Raw genomic sequence first — 20,479 nt, 5'->3', positions numbered from 1 at the left:
CGGTGTCAATAAATCTGTGAATTGGGAGGTTTAACAGTGTACAGGCCTTGTTCTATATCATTCAAGGACTTTCAAATTCTTGTTCTGGAGCCATTGCAGCTTTGCTTTGGCTGTATGCTTGCGATCATTGTTTTGTTGGAACGTACATTTTCAGTCTAAGATCATTGGCACTCTGGGGTAGGGTCTCATCAAGGATTTGCCTGTATTTGGCTCCATTCATTGTTCCCTCTATCATTTCCAGTCTCCCTGCGCTTGCCACTGATAAGCATCACTATCCACCACCATGCTTCCCAGTAGTGATGGTGTTAAACAGGTGATGAGCTGTGCCTGGTTTTCTCCAGACATAGTGCTTTGCATTCAGGTCAAAGAGTAAAATGTTTGTCTCATCAGACCACAGAATCTTTTGCCTCATGCTCTGAGTCTTTCACGTGCCTTTTTGCAAACTCCAGGTGTGCTCTCATGTGACTTCATCTCAGGAGTGGCTTCCGTCAGGCTACTCTCCCATGAAGTTCAGAATGGTGTAGTGCTGTAGAAACTGTTGGCCTTCTTGCAGGTTCTCCACTCTCAGCCAAGGAACTCTGTAGTTCTGTCAAAGTAATCACTGGGTTCTTGGCCACCTCTCTGACCTAGGTCCTTCTTGCCCTGTTGTTCAGTTTGGTTGGACGGCCAGCTCTAGGCAGAATCTGGGTAGTTTCATTTTTTTTTCAATTTCCCAATGATGGAGACCACTGTGTTCTTGGAAACTTTCAACACTCTAGAAATTGTTTTATACACTTCCCCAGATATATGCTTCATCACAATCTACAGCCAGTTCCTTGGACTTCATGATATAGTTTCTACTTTGACATGCACTGTCAACTGTGGGACCTTATATAGACAGGTGTTTCATTCTAAATCATGTCCAAACAATTGAATTGACCACAGGTGGACTCCAATCAAGTTGTAGCGACATCTCAAGGATGATCAAAGGAAATTGAATGCACCTGAGCTCAATTTGGAATGGTACAGCAAAGGGGTGTGAATACTTATGTCTCATCAGACCATTATTACGGAGAATCAGACAAATTGTTGCTCTCTTTGCCAGTCACGCTCTGTTAAAGGTCCCCAAATCACACACATCACTGGGTCGCTCGTCTTTTAAGATCGCTGCAGCTAGCAACTTGAACAAGCTGCAACAAATACTCAAACTGGAAAGTTTTATCTCAATCTCTTCATTCAAAGACTCAATAATGGACACTCTTACTAACAGTTGTGGCTGCTTTGAGTGATATATTGATGTATCTACCTTCTTACCCTTTGTGTTGTTGTCTGTGCCCAATAATGTTTGTACCATGTTTTGTGCTTGCTACCATGTTCTACTGCTGCCATGTTGTGTTACTACCATGCTGTGTTGTCATGTGTTGCTGCCTTGCTATGCCTTGCTTTGGGCTCTCTTTATGTAGTGTTGTGTTGTCTCTCTTGTTGTGATGCGTGTTTTTTTCTGTATATATATATACAGTGCCTTGCGAAAGTATTCGGCCCCCTTGAACTTTGCGACCTTTTGCCACATTTCAGGCTTCAAACATAAAGATATAAAACTGTATTTTTTTGTGAAGAATCAACAACAAGTGGGACACAATCATGAAGTGGAACGACATTTATTGGATATTTCTAACTTTTTTAACAAATCAAAAACTGAAAAATTGGGCGTGCAAAATGATTCAGCCCCCTTAAGTTAATACTTTGTAGCGCCACCTTTTGTTGCGATTACAGCTGTAAGTCGCTTGGGGTATGTCTCTATCAGTTTTGCACATCGAGAGATTGAAATTTTTCCCCATTCCTCCTTGAACTTTGCGACCTTTTGCCACATTTCAGGCTTCAAACATAAAGATATAAAACTGTATTTTTTTGTGAAGAATCAACAACAAGTGGGACACAATCATGAAGTGGAACGACATTTATTGGATATTTCAAACTTTTTTAACAAATCAAAAACTGAAAAATTGGGCTCCTGCTTACTTCTGACTCCTGCTTACAAGCAAAAATGTAATCAGGAAGCACCAGTGACTAGATCAATAAAAAAGTGGTCAGATGTTCCGTGATTCCTCCGATGGCATTGAGGAGTACACCACATCAGTCATTGGCTTCATTGATAACTTGATCGATGACGTCATCCCCACAGTGACCAGTACATACCCCAACCAGAAGCCATGGATTACAGGCAACATCAACACTGAGCTAAAGGCTAGAGCTGCCGCTTTCAAGGAGCGGGACTCTAACCCGGAAGCTTATAAGAAATCCTGCTATGTCCTCCGACAAACCATCAAACAGGCAAAGCATCAATACAGGACTAAGATCAAATCGTAATACACCGGCTCTGACTCTCGTCGGATGTGACAGGGCTTGCAAACCATTACAGACTATAATGGGAAGCACAGCCGAGAGCTGCCCAGTGACACGAGCCTACCAGACGAGCTAAACTACTTATATGCACGCTTCGAAGCAAATAACACTGAAACATGCATGAGAGCACCAGCTGTTCCGGAAGACTGTGTGATCACGCTCTCCGCAACCGATGTGAGTAAGACCTTTAAACAGATCAACATTCACAAGGCCACAGGGCCAGACGGATTACTAGGACATGTGCTGCGAGCATGCGCTGACCAACTGGCAACTGTTTTCACTGACATTTTCAACCTCTCTCTGTCCGAGTCTGTAATACCAACATGTTTTAAGCAGACCACCATAGTCCCTGTGCCCAAGAACACTAAGGTAACCTGCCTAAATGACTACCAACCCGTAGTACTCACGTCTGTAGCCATGAAGTTCCTTTAAAGGCTGGTCACGGCTCACATCAACACCATTATCCCAGAAACACTAGACCCACTCCAATTTGCATACTGCCCTAACAGATCCACAGATGATGCAATCTCTATTGCACTCCACACTGCCCCTTCCCATCTGGACAAAAGGAACACCAATGTGAGAATGCTATTCATTGACTAAAGCTTAACACCATAGTGCCCTCAAAGCTCATCAATAATCTAAGGACCCTGGGACAGAACACCTCCCTCTGCAACTGGATCCTGGACTTCTTGACGGGTTGGCCCCAGGTGGTAAGGGTAGGTAACAACACATCCGCCACACTGATCCTCAACGCAGGGGTGCCTGCTCAGTCCCCTCCTGTACTCCCTGTTCACTCTTGACTGCACGGCTAGGCACGACTCCAACACCATCATTATGTTTGCCACTGTTGTGTCATCGGCAAACATAATGATCACAGACAATGACGAGACAGCCTATAGGGAGGAGGTTAGAGACCTGGCCGTGTGGTGCCAGGACAACAACATCTCCCTCAACATGATCATGACAAGGAGATGATTGTGGACTATAGGAAAAAGAGGACCGAGCATTCCCCCATTCTCATTGACGGGGCTGCAATGGAGCAGGTTGAGAGCGTCAAGTTCCTTGGTGGCCACATCACCGACAAACTAACATTGTCCAAGCACACCAAGGCAGTCGTGAAGAGGGCACTACAAAACCTATTCCCCCCCAGGAGACTTTAAAGATTTTTCATGGGTCCTCATATCCTCAAAAGGTTTTACAGCTGCACCATCGAGAGCATCTTGACTGGTTGCATCACTGCCTGGTATGGCAAATGCTCTGCCTCCGACCGCAAGGCACTACAGAGGGTAGTGAGAACGACCCAGTACATTACTGAGACCAAGCTTCCTGCCATCCAGTACCTCTATACCAGGCGGTGTCAGAGGAAGGCCATAAAAATTGTCAAAGATTCCAGCCACCCTAGTCAGAGACTGTTCTCTCCGCTACCGCACGGCAAGCGGTACCGGAGTGCCAAGTCTAGGTCCAAGAGGCTTGGACATAAGACTCCTGAACATCTAATCAAATGGCTACCCAGACTATTTGCATTGCCTCCCCCCTCTTTTACCATGCTGATACACTCTGTATACCTAAATGTACATATTACCTCAACTAACTGGTGCCCCAGGAACATTGACTCTGTACTGGTACCCCCCTGTACATAGTTTCACTATTGTTATTTTACTGCTGCTCTTTAATTACTTGTTACTTTTATTTCTTATTCTTATCCGTATTTTTTGTTAAACTGCATTGTTGGTTAGGGGCTCGTAAGTAAGCATTTCACTGTCAGGTCTACACCTGTTGTATACGGCGCATGTGACTAATACAATTCGATTTGATTAGATATGATGTGGTCTGCCCAGATACAGAAATCCCTCCCTAGAAACAAACTGCAGATTGGTGGAAAAAGATGTGTCTCAGATTTTGAATAAGAAATGAGAATACAGAGTCTACAAGTATCTCCCTTAAGAACAGAGACAAGCGTTGGATGTGTAAGAAATTATTCCACTTTGATAGTGCGTAATGTTGGCCGGAGTTGTGGTGTTGTTAAACCGTGATGACTATGTGAATGAGATCTGGGGACAATTGAACAACATCACTTTCTATCAAAAATTGTCACGTGACCCCACACCACCGTTCAAAGAAGAGATTCACTGCAAGCTGAAGTCTCTTGTGGAAAGTGGAGACGTTCCAATCAGGAACATTATTTATGCTTTACCAAAAATCCACAAACGACTGGATAAGCCACCAAGGAGACCTATTGTGGCCTTCAGCCTCATTGACTGAAAATATTTCTGCTTTTGTACATTTCGTTCTAAAACCCAGTGTGGTGTCACTCCCAGCATATGTACGTGCTTCTACGGACATGATTAACACCCTCAAGACATTGCACAATATCCATGGGGAGATGCTTATGGCTTGCTTTGATGTTGAATCACTGTACACTAATATCCTCAACCAGGGAGGCCTAGAAGCCATGGCACACTGTCTTAGTCAACGACCCACTGGCACACTGTCTTAGTCAACAACCCACTGGCACACTGTCTTAGTCAACGACCCACTGGCACACTGTCTTAGTCAACGACCCACTGGCACACTGTCTTAGTCAACAACCCACTGGCACACTGTCTTAGTCAACAGCCCACTGGCACACTGTCTTAGTCAACAACCCACTGGCACACTGTCTTAGTCAACAACCCACTGGCACACTGTCTTAGTCAACAACCCACTGGCACACTGTCTTAGTCAACGACCCACTGGCACACTGTCTTAGTCAACAACCCACTGGCACACTGTCTTAGTCAACGACCCACTGGCACACTGTCTTTGTCAACGACCCACTGGCACACTGTCTTAGTCAACAACCCACTGGCACACTGTCTTAGTCAACAACCCACTGGCACACTGTCTTAGTCAACGACCCACTGGCACACTGTCTTAGTCAACGACCCACTGGCACACTGTCTTAGTCAACGACCCACTGGCACACTATCTTAGTCAATGACCCACTGGCATACTGTCTTAGTCAACAACCCACTGGCACACTGTCTTAGTCAACGACCCACTGGCACACTGTCTTAGTCAACGACCCACTGGCACACTGTCTTAGTCAACGACCCACTGGCACACTGTCTTAGTCAACAACCCACTGGCACACTGTCTTAGTCAACAACCCACTGGCACACTGTCTTAGTCAACAACCCACTGGCACACTGTCTTAGTCAACAACCCACTGGCACACTGTCTTAGTCAACAACCCACTGGCACACTGTCTTAGTCAACGACCCACTGGCACACTGTCTTAGTCAACGACCCACTGGCACACTGTCTTAGTCAACGACCCACTGGCACACTGTCTTTGTCAACAACCCACTGGCACACTGTCTTAGTCAACAACCTACTGGCACACTGTCTTTGTCAACAACCCACTGGCACACTGTCTTAGTCAACAACCCACTGGCACACTGTCTTAGTCAACAACCCACTGGCACACTGTCTTAGTCAACAACCCACTGGCACACTGTCTTAGTCAACAACCCACTGGCACACTGTCTTAGTCAACAACCCACTGGCACACTCCCTAGCACTAACTGTATTGTTAGACTTGCTGAGATTGTTCTGACTAAGAACTTTTTTATGTTTGAAAATGACATGTTCATTCAACAGAAGGGAACTGCTATGAGTAGTAAAATGGCACCGAATTATGACGATCTGTATGTGGGGTTGTTTGAGAAGAATGTGATTTTCAGCCCTAACTATCCATTCTTGCTCCATATCAGACTCTGGAAACGCTTAATTTATGATGTATTCCTTCACAGTAGAGGAACTTTATCTATTCCACTCCTTCATCAATACAAGCAGTGAACATTTGAAATGCCCATTCACCTTTAATGCACATGAAGCAAGTTTTCTGGAAATTTTTATTAAGAGGGAGGGGGGCGGGGTATAGCATGGATCTATACAGGAAGCCGACGGACAGGAATTCTCAATACAGTCGCATACGCAGGATTTGTAACACACAGAGTGACAATGACAACCAAGCCGACTATCTGGATGAGCGTTTCAGACAGCGGGGTTACCCAGAGGAATGGCTGCAGGATGCAAGGGAACGTTATAAAAATATGACCCAGGATGACAGCCTCACGCCCAAACCTCCCCGCCCTCCTGACCAACCACGTTCAATGCTTCCTTCACTTGGTAAACAGTTCAACCACATCATTAAAAAACACAGGCACATCTTGCGCACTGATCTACAACTGGAAGAGACGTTTAAAGAACCCCCACGGGTTATCTTCAGACTCGCCCCCAACATCAGTTAAATGGTGGTGAGGTCTGATCTTCCACCAGAGCCACATAGTACCTTTCTAGACAAGTGCTGGACAGTAACTATAGATGTGGCGGATGTACCCAGTGTAACTTTATGAACAAATGCACAATGTTCGTAAAGACCATTAAGATTAAGGGCATCATTATTCTATAAAAAAAAAAGTCATATGCCTGATCAAGTGTATTTGTGGTCTATGCTATGTAGGAAAAACAAAACGAGCTCTGAAAACAAGGATAGCAGATCACATGAGTAATATCAGGACACTTGACCAGAGAAACCCTGTGGCTGCACATATCATGGAGGCTCGTCAGAACATTAGCTCTTTGAGACACATTGGCATCGAACATGGTAAGACTCCTAGGAGGGGGGAGATACTGATAATCTATTGTTGAGAAGAGAATTGTATTGGATTCACCGGTTTTGTACCATGTCTCCTAGAGGTTTGATATCAGACCATTTCTTATATGAATATGGCACTTTGATTTGTCTTGCCTTCCAGTTTACGCACTTGGTCATTTTGTAAATATATATTATTTTCTGGAACTACTGCATGTACCCATCTCATTGTTATTGAATTATTAGATAAACAATTTGTTTTGGCACCCACCATGCGTCATGATTGCAATGGTCATGTGAAGTGAAATGTGGATATTTTGGGATGTGAGCACTCAGTTTGTTTGACATGACGAAGATCCGTTTCAGATTGAATCGGTGTCAATAAATCTGTGAATTGGGAGGTTTAACAGTGTACAGGCCTTGTTCTATATCATTCAAGGACTTTCAAATTCTTGTTCTGGAGCCATTGCAGCTTTGCTTTGGCTGTATGCTTGCGATCATTGTTTTGTTGGAACGTACATTTTCAGTCTAAGATCATTGGCACTCTGGGGTAGGGTCTCATCAAGGATTTGCCTGTATTTGGCTCCATTCATTGTTCCCTCTATCATTTCCAGTCTCCCTGCGCTTGCCACTGATAAGCATCACTATCCACCACCATGCTTCCCAGTAGTGATGGTGTTAAACAGGTGATGAGCTGTGCCTGGTTTTCTCCAGACATAGTGCTTTGCATTCAGGTCAAAGAGTAAAATGTTTGTCTCATCAGACCACAGAATCTTTTGCCTCATGCTCTGAGTCTTTCACGTGCCTTTTTGCAAACTCCAGGTGTGCTCTCATGTGACTTCATCTCAGGAGTGGCTTCCGTCAGGCTACTCTCCCATGAAGTTCAGAATGGTGTAGTGCTGTAGAAACTGTTGGCCTTCTTGCAGGTTCTCCACTCTCAGCCAAGGAACTCTGTAGTTCTGTCAAAGTAATCACTGGGTTCTTGGCCACCTCTCTGACCTAGGTCCTTCTTGCCCTGTTGTTCAGTTTGGTTGGACGGCCAGCTCTAGGCAGAATCTGGGTAGTTTCATTTTTTTTTCAATTTCCCAATGATGGAGACCACTGTGTTCTTGGAAACTTTCAACACTCTAGAAATTGTTTTATACACTTCCCCAGATATATGCTTCATCACAATCTACAGCCAGTTCCTTGGACTTCATGATATAGTTTCTACTTTGACATGCACTGTCAACTGTGGGACCTTATATAGACAGGTGTTTCATTCTAAATCATGTCCAAACAATTGAATTGACCACAGGTGGACTCCAATCAAGTTGTAGCGACATCTCAAGGATGATCAAAGGAAATTGAATGCACCTGAGCTCAATTTGGAATGGTACAGCAAAGGGGTGTGAATACTTATGTCTCATCAGACCATTATTACGGAGAATCAGACAAATTGTTGCTCTCTTTGCCAGTCACGCTCTGTTAAAGGTCCCCAAATCACACACATCACTGGGTCGCTCGTCTTTTAAGATCGCTGCAGCTAGCAACTTGAACAAGCTGCAACAAATACTCAAACTGGAAAGTTTTATCTCAATCTCTTCATTCAAAGACTCAATAATGGACACTCTTACTAACAGTTGTGGCTGCTTTGAGTGATATATTGATGTCTCTACCTTCTTACCCTTTGTGTTGTTGTCTGTGCCCAATAATGTTTGTACCATGTTTTGTGCTTGCTACCATGTTCTACTGCTGCCATGTTGTGTTACTACCATGCTGTGTTGTCATGTGTTGCTGCCTTGCTATGCCTTGCTTTGGGCTCTCTTTATGTAGTGTTGTGTTGTCTCTCTTGTTGTGATGCGTGTTTTTTTCTGTATATATATATACAGTGCCTTGCGAAAGTATTCGGCCCCCTTGAACTTTGCGACCTTTTGCCACATTTCAGGCTTCAAACATAAAGATATAAAACTGTATTTTTTTGTGAAGAATCAACAACAAGTGGGACACAATCATGAAGTGGAACGACATTTATTGGATATTTCTAACTTTTTTAACAAATCAAAAACTGAAAAATTGGGCGTGCAAAATGATTCAGCCCCCTTAAGTTAATACTTTGTAGCGCCACCTTTTGTTGCGATTACAGCTGTAAGTCGCTTGGGGTATGTCTCTATCAGTTTTGCACATCGAGAGATTGAAATTTTTCCCCATTCCTCCTTGAACTTTGCGACCTTTTGCCACATTTCAGGCTTCAAACATAAATATATAAAACTGTATTTTTTTGTGAAGAATCAACAACAAGTGGGACACAATCATGAAGTGGAACGACATTTATTGGATATTTCAAACTTTTTTAACAAATCAAAAACTGAAAAATTGGGCGTGCAAAATTATTCAGCCCCCTTAAGTTAATAATACTTTGTAGCGCCACCTTTTGCTGCGATTACAGCTGTAAGTCGCTTGGGGTATGTCTCTATCAGTTTTTCACATCGAGAGACTGAAATTTTTTCCCATTCCTCCTTGCAAAACAGCTCGAGCTCAGTGAGGTTGGATGGAGAGCATTTGTGAACAGCAGTTTTCAGTTCTTTCCACAGATTCTCGATTGGATTCAGGTCTGGACTTTGACTTGGCCATTCTAACACCTGGATATGTTTATTTTTGAACCATTCCATTGTAGATTTTGCTTTATGTTTTGGATCATTGTCTTGTTGGAAGACAAATCTCCGTCCCAGTCTCAGGTCTTTTGCAGACTCCATCAGGTTTTCTTCCAGAATGGTCCTGTATTTGGCTCCATCCATCTTCCCATCAATTGTAACCATCTTCCCTGTCCCTGCTGAAGAAAAGCAGGCCCAAACCATGATGCTGCCACCACCATGTTTGACAGTGGGGATGGTGTGTTCAGCTGTGTTGCTTTTACGCCAAACATAACGTTTTGCATTGTTGCCAAAAAGTTCAATTTTGGTTTCATCTGACCAGAGCACCTTCTTCCACATGTTTGGTGTGTCTCCCAGATGGCTTGTGGCAAACTTTAAACAACACTTTTTATGGATATCTTTAAGAAATGGCTTTCTTCTTGCCACTCTTCCATAAAGGCCAGATTTGTGCAATATACGACTGATTGTTGTCCTATGGACAGAGTCTCCCACCTCAGCTGTAGATCTCTGCAGTTCATCCAGAGTGATCATGGGCCTCTTGGCTGCATCTCTGATCAGTCTTCTCCTTGTATGAGCTGAAAGTTTAGAGGGACGGCCAGGTCTTGGTAGATTTGCAGTGGTCTGATACTCCTTCCATTTCAATATTATCGCTTGCTCAGTGCTCCTTGGGATGTTTAAAGCTTGGGAAATATTTTTGTATCCAAATCCGGCTTTAAACTTCTCCACAACAGTATCTCGGACCTGCCTGGTGTGTTCCTTGTTCTTCATGATGCTCTCTGCGCTTTTAACGGACCTCCTAGACGATCACAGTGCAGGTGCATTTATACGGAGACTTGCTTACACACAGGTGGATTGTATTTATCATCATTAGTCATTTAGGTCAACATTGGATCATTCAGAGATCCTCACTGAACTTCTGGAGAGAGTTTGCTGCACTGAAAGTAAAGGGGCTGAATAATTCTGCACGCCCAATTTTTCAGTTTTTGATTTGTTAAAAAAGTTTGAAATATCCAATAAATGTCGTTCCCCTTCATGATTGTGTCCCACTTGTTGTTGATTCTTCACAAAAAAATACAGTTTTATATCTTTATGTTTGAAGCCTGAAATGTGGCAAAAGGTCGCAAAGTTCAAGGGGGCCGAATACTTTTGCAAGGCACTGTACAGTACTAATAATAATAAATACACAGGGCTATATACAGTACTAATAATAATAAATACACAGGGCTATCTACAGTACTAATAATAATAAATACGCAGGGCTATCTATAGTACTGCTAATAACAAACACGCAGGGCTATCTTGTAAGAGTCGTGTGTATAGGTGGCAGGGAAGTCAGGCGCATCAAACTGAGTGTAAGGCCGTAGGGAGACCGGGCAAAGGGAGGACAGGACTTAGAAAAACGATCCACAATGACCAGGATCGTGGTGTTACCCTGTGAAGGTGGAAGATCAGTTAAAAAATCCACCGACAGGTGCGACCACGGCTGTTGTGGAACGGGTAAGGGTTGTAACTTACCTCTGGGCAGGTGTCTAGGAGCCTTGCACTGGGCGCACACTGAGCATGAGGAAACATAAATCCTCACGTCCCTAGCTAAAGTGGGCCACCAGTACCTCCCATCAAGACAGCGCACCGTCCAACCTATCACAGGATGAACAGAAGGGGGTTAGGTGTGGGCCAAATAGATCAGTCGGTCGCGGACAGCAGATGGAACGTACAGATGCTCAGCTGGACACTGAGGGGGAGAGGGCTCTGCACCTGACGCCCGCTCAATGTCCGTGTCCAGCTCCCACACTACTGGCGCCATCAAACACCAAACCGCCATCCTTCTTCTTCACAAAAAATAAACTCCAGGAGACGGGTGAAATGGAGGGCTGAATTAACCCCTAATGCAGGGATTCAGAGACATATGTCTCCATAGCCTCCGTCTCCGCTTGCGACGGGATACACGTGACTCCTGGGAAATGCAGCATCTACCAGGAGATCTATCGCACAACCCCATCGATGGGGTGGTAATTGAGTCGCCTTCTTTTTACAGAAGGCGAGAGTCAAATCGGCATATTCTGGGGGAATGCGCCCGGTGGAGACCTGAACTTTTATTCATGAAATTCCCAGCTTCGCCTGAATCTACTAGCGGGGGGAAATACTGGGAACGCGGGGAAAATTCAGGAAAGTGACAGAGACAAACATATGTGCAACAGAGGGCTCTGGATGAGAATGGTTCCTACTCACCTGGGGTGACGCCAGAGTGCCCTGCCTGCTGCCTTGATTCCCAGAGGAACCAACCCAGCACCGACCAGCAATGTGACCTCTGCGACCACATATGGTGCTCGAGCGGGAACCCCCTCAGGTCTCCCTGCGCACCATCCCTCCCAACTCCATGGGTACAGGAGAGAGGGTGCGGGAGGATGGAACAACCAGACCCCGATCCAGACGTCCACGAGTAGCCAGCATGTTGTCCAGCCTGATGGACATGTCAAATACTGTCCTGAAATGGCGGGTGAACTCCTCAAAGCTGGTTGAGAGAATGCCAAGAGTGGGCAAAGCTGTCATCAAGGCAAAAGGTGGCTACTTTGAAGAATCTCAAATGTAAAATATATTTTGATTTGTTTAGCACTTTTTTGGTTACTACATGATTCCATATGTTTTATTTGTATTTTTGATGACTTCACTATTATTCTACAATATAGAAATTGTTAATTATATGTATAGTGTATATATATATATATATATATATATATATATATATATATATATATATATATATATTTATTTAGTATTTTTATGAATTATACATTTTTGTATGAATTTTTCAGGGGGTGCTGCATCATTCTCAGCATCACTACTTAGCGTGGCTATGGTTGTGATAGTGCATGCGATGCAACAACAGTACTTGAAAGAAGGTGTCCAGGAGGAATGTCCAGAATATTTTGGTGTCTCATTTGTGCCTGGATCCATGTTGGATCTAATATCCCTAATGGGTTGATGTTGATCATTTCTTCTTGTCTGCTTGATTTACAGCAGGGTCTCGTTAGATTTAACAGAGGAAGCATGAAGGTATTGTCTTCATGTTTTCATATGTTTTTGTGCCTGGGATTGGACATCGAGTCTACTGTGCGCAGTTGTGTAGGATCGACTATTGTGCAACACCCATCACTATTCCTATACATTGTTCTGGATATAATGAGAACAAATTACACAGCCTAGTGTGGTTCTTCACAATATGATCTGTTAATGAGAAAACATGACAAATGCATTTTGTTTTCCATGTTACACCTGCAATTTTAAAACAATACAAGGGGCCGCCAACTTGAACTTGAATTTGGAGCTCAGAAATTTAATTACTAGAATAGGCCTGCCTTGAAAATCAGACATCTCCTAAATTTGGTGCTTGAAAAGTCCTTGTAATTATTGTAGCCAATTTATAAGTTATCCTGCTCCTTTATAATTATCCGTGATTTCATTTTTGATCCGTTTTTGTGAGAGATTTTTTGTTTGTTTACCGTCGCTTCAATGGAAGGGTGAGGATCTACTCTGTTGCGGTAAAACCACGCGTGGTTATTAGTAGGACGACAACATCTGTTGGCTTCAACTTGACTTTCCATACAAATCCTGTTTTTTGGTCACTTTCTCATTATAAAAACAGCAACGGTGAGATTCAAATGGTGAGATTAATGCTACTGCGCTATTCACTACTTTATTATGTGTGTCGGCCACATAGGTTACAGAACAATCGCCATTCATGCATCCAATCTATTTAGGCATTGTCCACATTATTCTGAGATATTTTAGAATGTAATAATAATGTGAATATCAATACATTAGCAAGGCCTAAAAAATGACATCTCGAGCATGCAAGCTAACTCCCTTTTACATCAAAAACATACACATACACATCACAGGAAGCCCCTAATATCTAACAGGTACTGTACACATATATACAGTGCACTCAGAAAGTATTCATACCCCTTGACTTATTCCACGTTTTGTTGTGTTACAGCCTGAATTCAAAATGGATTCAATTCAACAACACTCATCTACACACGTTTTACAAATGTATTGAAAATGAAATACAGAGATATCTCATTTACATGAGCATTCACACCCCTGTTAGAATCACCTTTGCCAGCGATTACAGCTGAGATTCTCAATTTTCTTTTTTATTATTCTTCAAGTTCTTGTCAATTTCGTTGTTGATAATTGCTAGACAGCCGTTTTCAAGTCTTGCCATAGATTTTCAAGCTGACTTATATCAAAACTGTAACTAGGCCACTCGGTAACATTCGATGCCGTCTTGGTAAGCAACTTCAGTGTATATTTTGGCCTTGTATTTTAGGTTATTGTCCTGCTGAAAGGTGAATTTGTCTGAACCAGGTTCAGACTGAACCAGGTTTTCATCTAGGATTTTGCCTGTGCTTAGCTCTATTCCGTTTATTTTTAGTCCTTGCCGATGACAAGCATACCGATGCTAGAAAATATGAAGAGTAGTTCTAAGTGATGTGTTGTGATAGATTTGTGGGACACAAAGATGAGGTAGTCGTTCAACAATCATGTTAAACACTATTATTGCTCACAGGGAGTCCATGCAACTTATTATGTGACTTGTTAAGCACATTATTAGTCCTGAACTTATTTAGGCTTGCCATAACAAAGGGGTTGAATACTTATTTACTCAAGACATGTCAGCTTTTCATTTTTTATTCACTTGTAAACATTTAGGCTAGTTACACAACAACATTTGGAAAAAGTCACGGGGTGTGAATACTTTCTGGAGGCACTGTATTTGTCCGTAAATGTACATAGTGAACTCGTACACATTGTAAATACGTAAATAGATATTTACCAGTCTAACATTTCAGAAAATGACCTACTGCTTGCATGTCAAAATCAGACTGGGAAGAAGTGACGTTTTGCAGTCTCCCCCTATCTGCAAGCGTAGCCAATGACATAACACCAACTAATAGAAATGCATAAACATTGAATACATATTTCTGCAGTGGCAAGTGGAAACATAACCAACTCTGCTACACACATGCTGCCCTGACTTGCAACAGATGTGAGTAAGTGGATCACTATAGGGCCTAAGTACGATATGATATTCTTGATTCAATTATATAAAAAAAACATGGAATCTCATCTATAAAATAAACTAAGTAATGCTATGACCTAAGACAGACATAATGCTGTTTGTCTTTCACACTCTCTCAGACATGCGGTGTTAGGTTTAACATGTTGACCATGTGTAAGTGGATTATACGCTGGTTTTCTCTATGTTGGTCGTGTATGTTTAGTGACTGTTGTTGAGGGAGAGGTTTGAAGGGTCTGGTGTCATCTGTCTCGTTACCAGGACCCAGGTGAGGCGAGGACCAGCCGACTCATCGTCTCCTCAGCAGACTGGGACGTCTCGCACCGTCAAGCGATACCCATCGTCCACTGGCCCCATCACATCCAACGCTCTGCCTAATGGGAACGGACATGACATTGGGAACGCCAATGGACACTCAAGTAACGGCCACAGACCCACCACCAATGGCCACGCCAACAATGCAGTGGCGCCAGCAGGTAATGACCAGAATAAATGTTTCACCCGAGATGATACAACGGTTCTTTATTGCTTTATTGCCCTGCTTTGACAAAAAAGAAGGGGAAAAAATAAGAAAAATGACATGTATGACACACACAGTGAGTTTCTGTCTTCACTAAATGTAACATTAGATTTGGGGGGAAAAGTGTTGTTGGCTCTGTCCCAGGCTCCTCTCTTCTCCCTTCCTCCCTCTGCCCTCTCTTCCCTCCCTCCCCTCCCTGTGGTTTTCATCACACGAGTGACAGACGTTTGATATCCCAGCCGTGTGCCTGGGGGGTTAGCCGTCTCCACTCTATGCTCTGGAGCGTCTCCAGTGTGCAGACACAGGACAGCCCTGCTCCCTCTCTGTAGACCCAGAGAGGGAGGTGGGAGGAGGGGGGAGGCACCACAGTCCTCACTGTCACCTTGGATCCATGACAGCTCACACCCGACAGAAACCTCCAAAAACAAAACCTTTTAATGACCTACTCCTCTCCCCTCCAACCCTCTCAGAACAGAACACTGCCCTCTGTAAAGCTGTCTGCTGTCCAAGTTTCTCTTGTTTTTCCATCCTACCAGGGCAACGGGTGTTGAACAGCTTTCCACCATTACACAAGGTTTACTCACACATCTAGAACACCTTATCCCAATGACAAAGGCTTGGAGGCCAGCCCCCATGCTTAACTAGATTCCCCCCCCCCCCCACCCCTCCACAGGCATGCCCAGTGACACATCCTCCTTTCAGCTGCACCGTGCCATTGCCCAGACACTGGCACACACACTCATGCATAAACACACACACACATCCAAACACACTCAAACTCAAATAAACCTCCCCTTCTGCTGGGCTGACGAGGCAGCAGGTCCGGGGATTGTGTCTGTCTGTCGTCCATTAAAGATGCAGCTCTTCTCCAGAGCAGCGCTGCTCCTGTTCACCCAGGTCTCTGTGTGTCTTTGTGCTCCAGGGGCCAACCTCACTTCCAGCCTTGACCGCATCAAGATTGTCTTCACCCCCATGGTGTGTCGGAGGGTGTGCAGCGGCGGCCGCTGCTACAACAGCTGTGAGAAGGGTGACACCACCACCGTCTACAGTGAGAACCAGCAGCAGCATCAGCCGGCAAAGACCCAGGGCTTCAGACTCTGTGAGTGTTCCCCCTTTTTAATTCTCCTTCTCCTTCTCTCACTCCACCCATTTCTCTTCCTACGCTGTCTGAATGTAGTCCAGAGGTGAGAGGGGGAAAGAGGGGCTCTTGATAGATAAACCCATTCCCACTGTGGAGCTGTCAACACTGAATGCCAGGCAGTGGGGAGAGAGAGGTGACAGAGTGGGGGAGATTATATGCCTGGGAGCAGTGTGAAAGAGAGAGAGGGGTAGAGGGAGGGAGAGAGAGAGGGGTAGAGGGAGGGAGAGAGAAAAAGGGGAGAGCAGATTAAGAGCAGGTCTCCCTCCCTTCGTGTCGCAGGACTCAGTGGAGGCTAACCACACACGTGGAAGGACCGGTCTCACGCTCCCAACAGTTAGCCCGGTTTCTTTGTGGTTTACACCTCCACGGTTAACCATTTAATGTGCTCACTGGGAGAGGGGGAGAGAGACAAAGAGAAAGGGAGAGAGAGGGAGTTGCAGAGTGAATAGGATTTTATAGGGATTACATTAAAGCTGCTATTTATCCGTGGGCTTTGCTACAAACTCACACAGGAGAGTAGTCTCCCTCTCTGCCTCTCCATGTGGGGGAGAACAATAACCAATACTGGGGGCCCGGCCCTGTTTCCCTTAGTGTTCCCCTCAGCCCTTACCATACAGCTAAGGCTTACAGTAATCACTCAAACTGATTAAAAGTGAAGGGTGCCCATACCACACACACACATGAACACAGGCTGCCGCCGCCCCACACTTAACACACTAAACTCCTCATGGGAGGAACTGGCTGAGTTATGAATAGATAAACAGGTTGTTTTGTAGATTTATGCTCCCATTAATAGGTTTTTGGAAAATGTAAAGCTACTCCAAACACAATGACTTGGCAGAGTCGTTGCACAACAATGCATTTCTGGCACTTCTGGGTGATCCTGAGAAGCAGTTTGTTTTTATGCCCGATTTTATTTTAAAGAAATCTCTGATCATTAAAACATCTGTAAAAAAGACTCCGTTAAAGGAAATTACTCAACATTCAAGCTGGCATTTTGTTGTTGCGGAAGTGCATGCTCCTCCTCAAGGAATGTCAAGTAGACAGCAAACAGTTATGTCATGTTGTTGTTATGTTCCCAACGTGGGGCAGTAAAAACTGGGTGGATTGCATCATTCCACTTTTGGGCTCCCTGGATTCACAACATTGAACAGTTATTCTAAACCCTGACATTACTCAGACAAGTGACTTAGAGAAACCCTTCAACAATGCATGTTAAAGGCAGATGGGGCTGGTGCTGGGGATGTGTGAGTGTGTGGCACGGGCATGAGTCTTCCTGTCTGTCTGGTGTCTGAATAGATGTGTGATGGGAGGTAAAGGGTAGATGAGAAAAAAGGTCAGGTTGATGTCTAGGAATAATTCCTGCCCCATGCTGAGGTGAGTTAGGTGAGACTGAGCCTAAGGCCGAGGCTGAGACAACCATCTAAGGCGAGGCTGAGTATGAGGCCGAGGCTGAGACAACACTCTGAGGCGAGGCTGACATGAGACTGAGGCCGAGGCTGAGACAACACTCTGAGGCGAGACTGAGTCTGAGCTTGAGACTGAGGCCAAGGCTGAGACAACACTCTGAGGCGAGTCTGAGTCTGAGACTGAGGCCGATGCTGAGACAACACTCTGAGGCGAGGCTGAGACAACACTCTGAGGCAAGGCTGAGGCCAAGGCTGAGACAACACTCTGAGGTGAGTCTGAGCCTGAGACTGAGGCCAAGGCTGAGACAACACTCTGAGGCGAGTCTGAGTCTGAGGCAGAGACTGAGACAACACTCTGAGGCGAGTCTAAGACTGAGGCAGAGGCTGCGACAACACTCTGAGGCGAGGCTGAGACAACACTCTGAGGCAAGGCTGAGGCCGAGGATGAGACAACACTCTGAGGTGAGACTGAGTCTGAGCCTGAGACTGAGGCCAAGGCTGAGACAACACTCTGAGGCGAGAATGAGTATGAGGCCGAGGCTGAGACAACACTCTGAGGCGAATCTGTCTGAGACTGAGGCCGATGCTGAGACAACACTCTGAGACGAGACTGAGTCTGAGGCCGAGGCTGAGACAACACTCTGAGGCTGAGACTGAGACAACACTCTGAGGCAAGTCTGAGTCTGAGACTGAGGCCAAGACTGAGACAACACTCTGAGGCGAGTCTGGGACTGAGGCCAAGACTGAGACAACACTCTGAGGCGAGTCTGGGACTGAGGCCAAGACTGAGACAACACTCTGAGGCGAGTCTGGGACTGAGGCCAAGACTGAGACAACACTCTGAGTCGAGGCTGAGTATGAGGCCAAGACTGAGACAACACTCTGAGTCGAGGCTGAGTATGAGCCTGAGACAACACTCTGAGGCTTAGACTGAGGCCGAGGCTGAGACAACACTCTGAGGCGAGGCTGAGTCTGAGGCTGAGTCCGAGGCTAAGACAACACTCTGAGGCCGAGGCTGAGGCTGTTCAGGCCTGTGCAGGGCTGCTCCCCAGATTGTTAAGAATTAATGGCCCTTTGTAGCTGATAATTTAGCCAGCATGTGTAATCACAGGGGGGCTTCCTGTGGGCCTGAACACTGGCTCCATGTCCCCCTCTTTCTCCACCACTCTCTTTCCTTCCTTCTCTCTCTCTCTCTCTCTCTCTCTCTCTCTCTCTCTCTCTCTCTCTCTCTCTCTCTCTCTCCACCACTTTTTTTTCCAGCCAGACTATCATGCCACAGCCCTCCAAGATTTGCTCACACCCGGAGTCTGTCTGTCTGTCTGTCTGTCTGTCTGTCTGTCTGTGACAAGGGTTATAGCGCCACAACATGATTGGGTCCGAAGCCTTTAATGCCACAGATACAACTCTCTTTCATCTGCTGTTTTAGAAACCTGCCTCATCACAGGGCTCAGGATAATGGCATCCAAATATGCATTATAAAAAAAGGCATAGATATTTTTTCTTTTTTGCCTATAGAAGATTCCCTTTTATTGTGCCAGGCTGTTATCGATTTTTCATTTTCCAGGCTTTGAAGTTTGAGTCAGTTGAGGTTAAGGTTTGAGCGTCTCTGTAGATCCTGATATAGAGCAGGTATGTAGGACACTGGCACCTCTGCCAAGAGATAAGCAGAATGAAAGGCTGTGAAAGCAACCTGTCAAACACCAGCTGCTTTTCCTTCTAGAGGAACCTGTCATCACTACTGGAAGATTGCAGGGCGTAAATCAAACTATATGCAAAGACAATGTCAGCTAGGGATTCAATAGTCTTAAATGCTTAAGAACCAATTGCCGCACTCCATTGGAATTCTATCCAAGCTGTTATTTTGGTATGTGAGATTTCTTTTCTCTTGTATTCCAGTGTTTCCCCTATTTGCATTTAGCGCGGTGCATCACTGCAATTAAAAAAAAAATAAAAAAAAAATATATATATATATATATATATATATATATATATATATATATATATATATAAAACGATGCCTTCAGAAAGCATACACACCCCTTGACTTTTTCCGCATTTTGCTGTGGCCTGAATTTTAAATTGATAAAAAACAAAATGTCACTGATCTACACACAATACCCCATAATGTCAAAGTGGAATTATGTTTTTTGAAAATGTACAAAATTAAAAGCTGAAATGTCTTGAGTGAATAAGTAATGTACCCCTTTGTTATGGCAAGCCTAAATAAGTACCACGCTCCATATTTTTAAGCATAGTGGTGGCTGCGTGGGTATGTTTGTAATCATTCAGAACTGGGGAGTTTTTCAGGATAAAAAAATGGCGCCAAGGACAGGCAAAATCATTGAGGAAAACCTGGTTCAGACAAGACACTGAGTGATGAATTCACCTTTCAGCAGGACAATAACCTAAAACACAAGGCCACATCTACACTGGAGTTGCTTACCATGAAGACATGGAGTGGCCGAGTTACAGTTTTGACTGAAATCTCCTTGAAAATCTATGTCAAGATCTGAAACTGTTTGTCTAGCAATGAGCAAATTGGCAAATGTTGCACAATCCAGTTGTGGAAAGCTCTTAGAGACTTACCCAGAAAGACTCACAACTATAATTGCTGCCAAATGTGCTTCAACAAACTATTTACTCAAGGGTGTGAATACTTATGAACAGTG

General features: G+C 44.5%; 1 protein-coding gene across 1 annotated transcript in view; it reads left to right on the top strand.

The window, feature by feature from the left end:
* LOC110505531 (latent-transforming growth factor beta-binding protein 2) overlaps positions 1 to 20,479 on the top strand; it is a 162,842-nt gene that overhangs the window by 78,743 nt on the left and 63,620 nt on the right. The window contains exons 4-5 of the mRNA XM_036962678.2: positions 15,002 to 15,216; positions 16,183 to 16,359. Coding sequence (XP_036818573.2) covers positions 15,002 to 15,216; positions 16,183 to 16,359 — 392 coding nt within the window. The remainder of the gene's footprint in view (positions 1 to 15,001; positions 15,217 to 16,182; positions 16,360 to 20,479) is intronic.

The sequence above is a fragment of the Oncorhynchus mykiss genome, chromosome 25 (genome assembly GCF_057628025.1).
Source record: "Oncorhynchus mykiss isolate SJ-2025 chromosome 25, ASM5762802v1, whole genome shotgun sequence".
In the NCBI taxonomy this organism is placed as follows: Eukaryota; Metazoa; Chordata; class Actinopteri; order Salmoniformes; family Salmonidae; genus Oncorhynchus; species Oncorhynchus mykiss.
The sequence above is the reverse complement of the archived record's forward strand: the minus strand, read 5'-3'. Positions and strand labels throughout refer to the sequence as shown.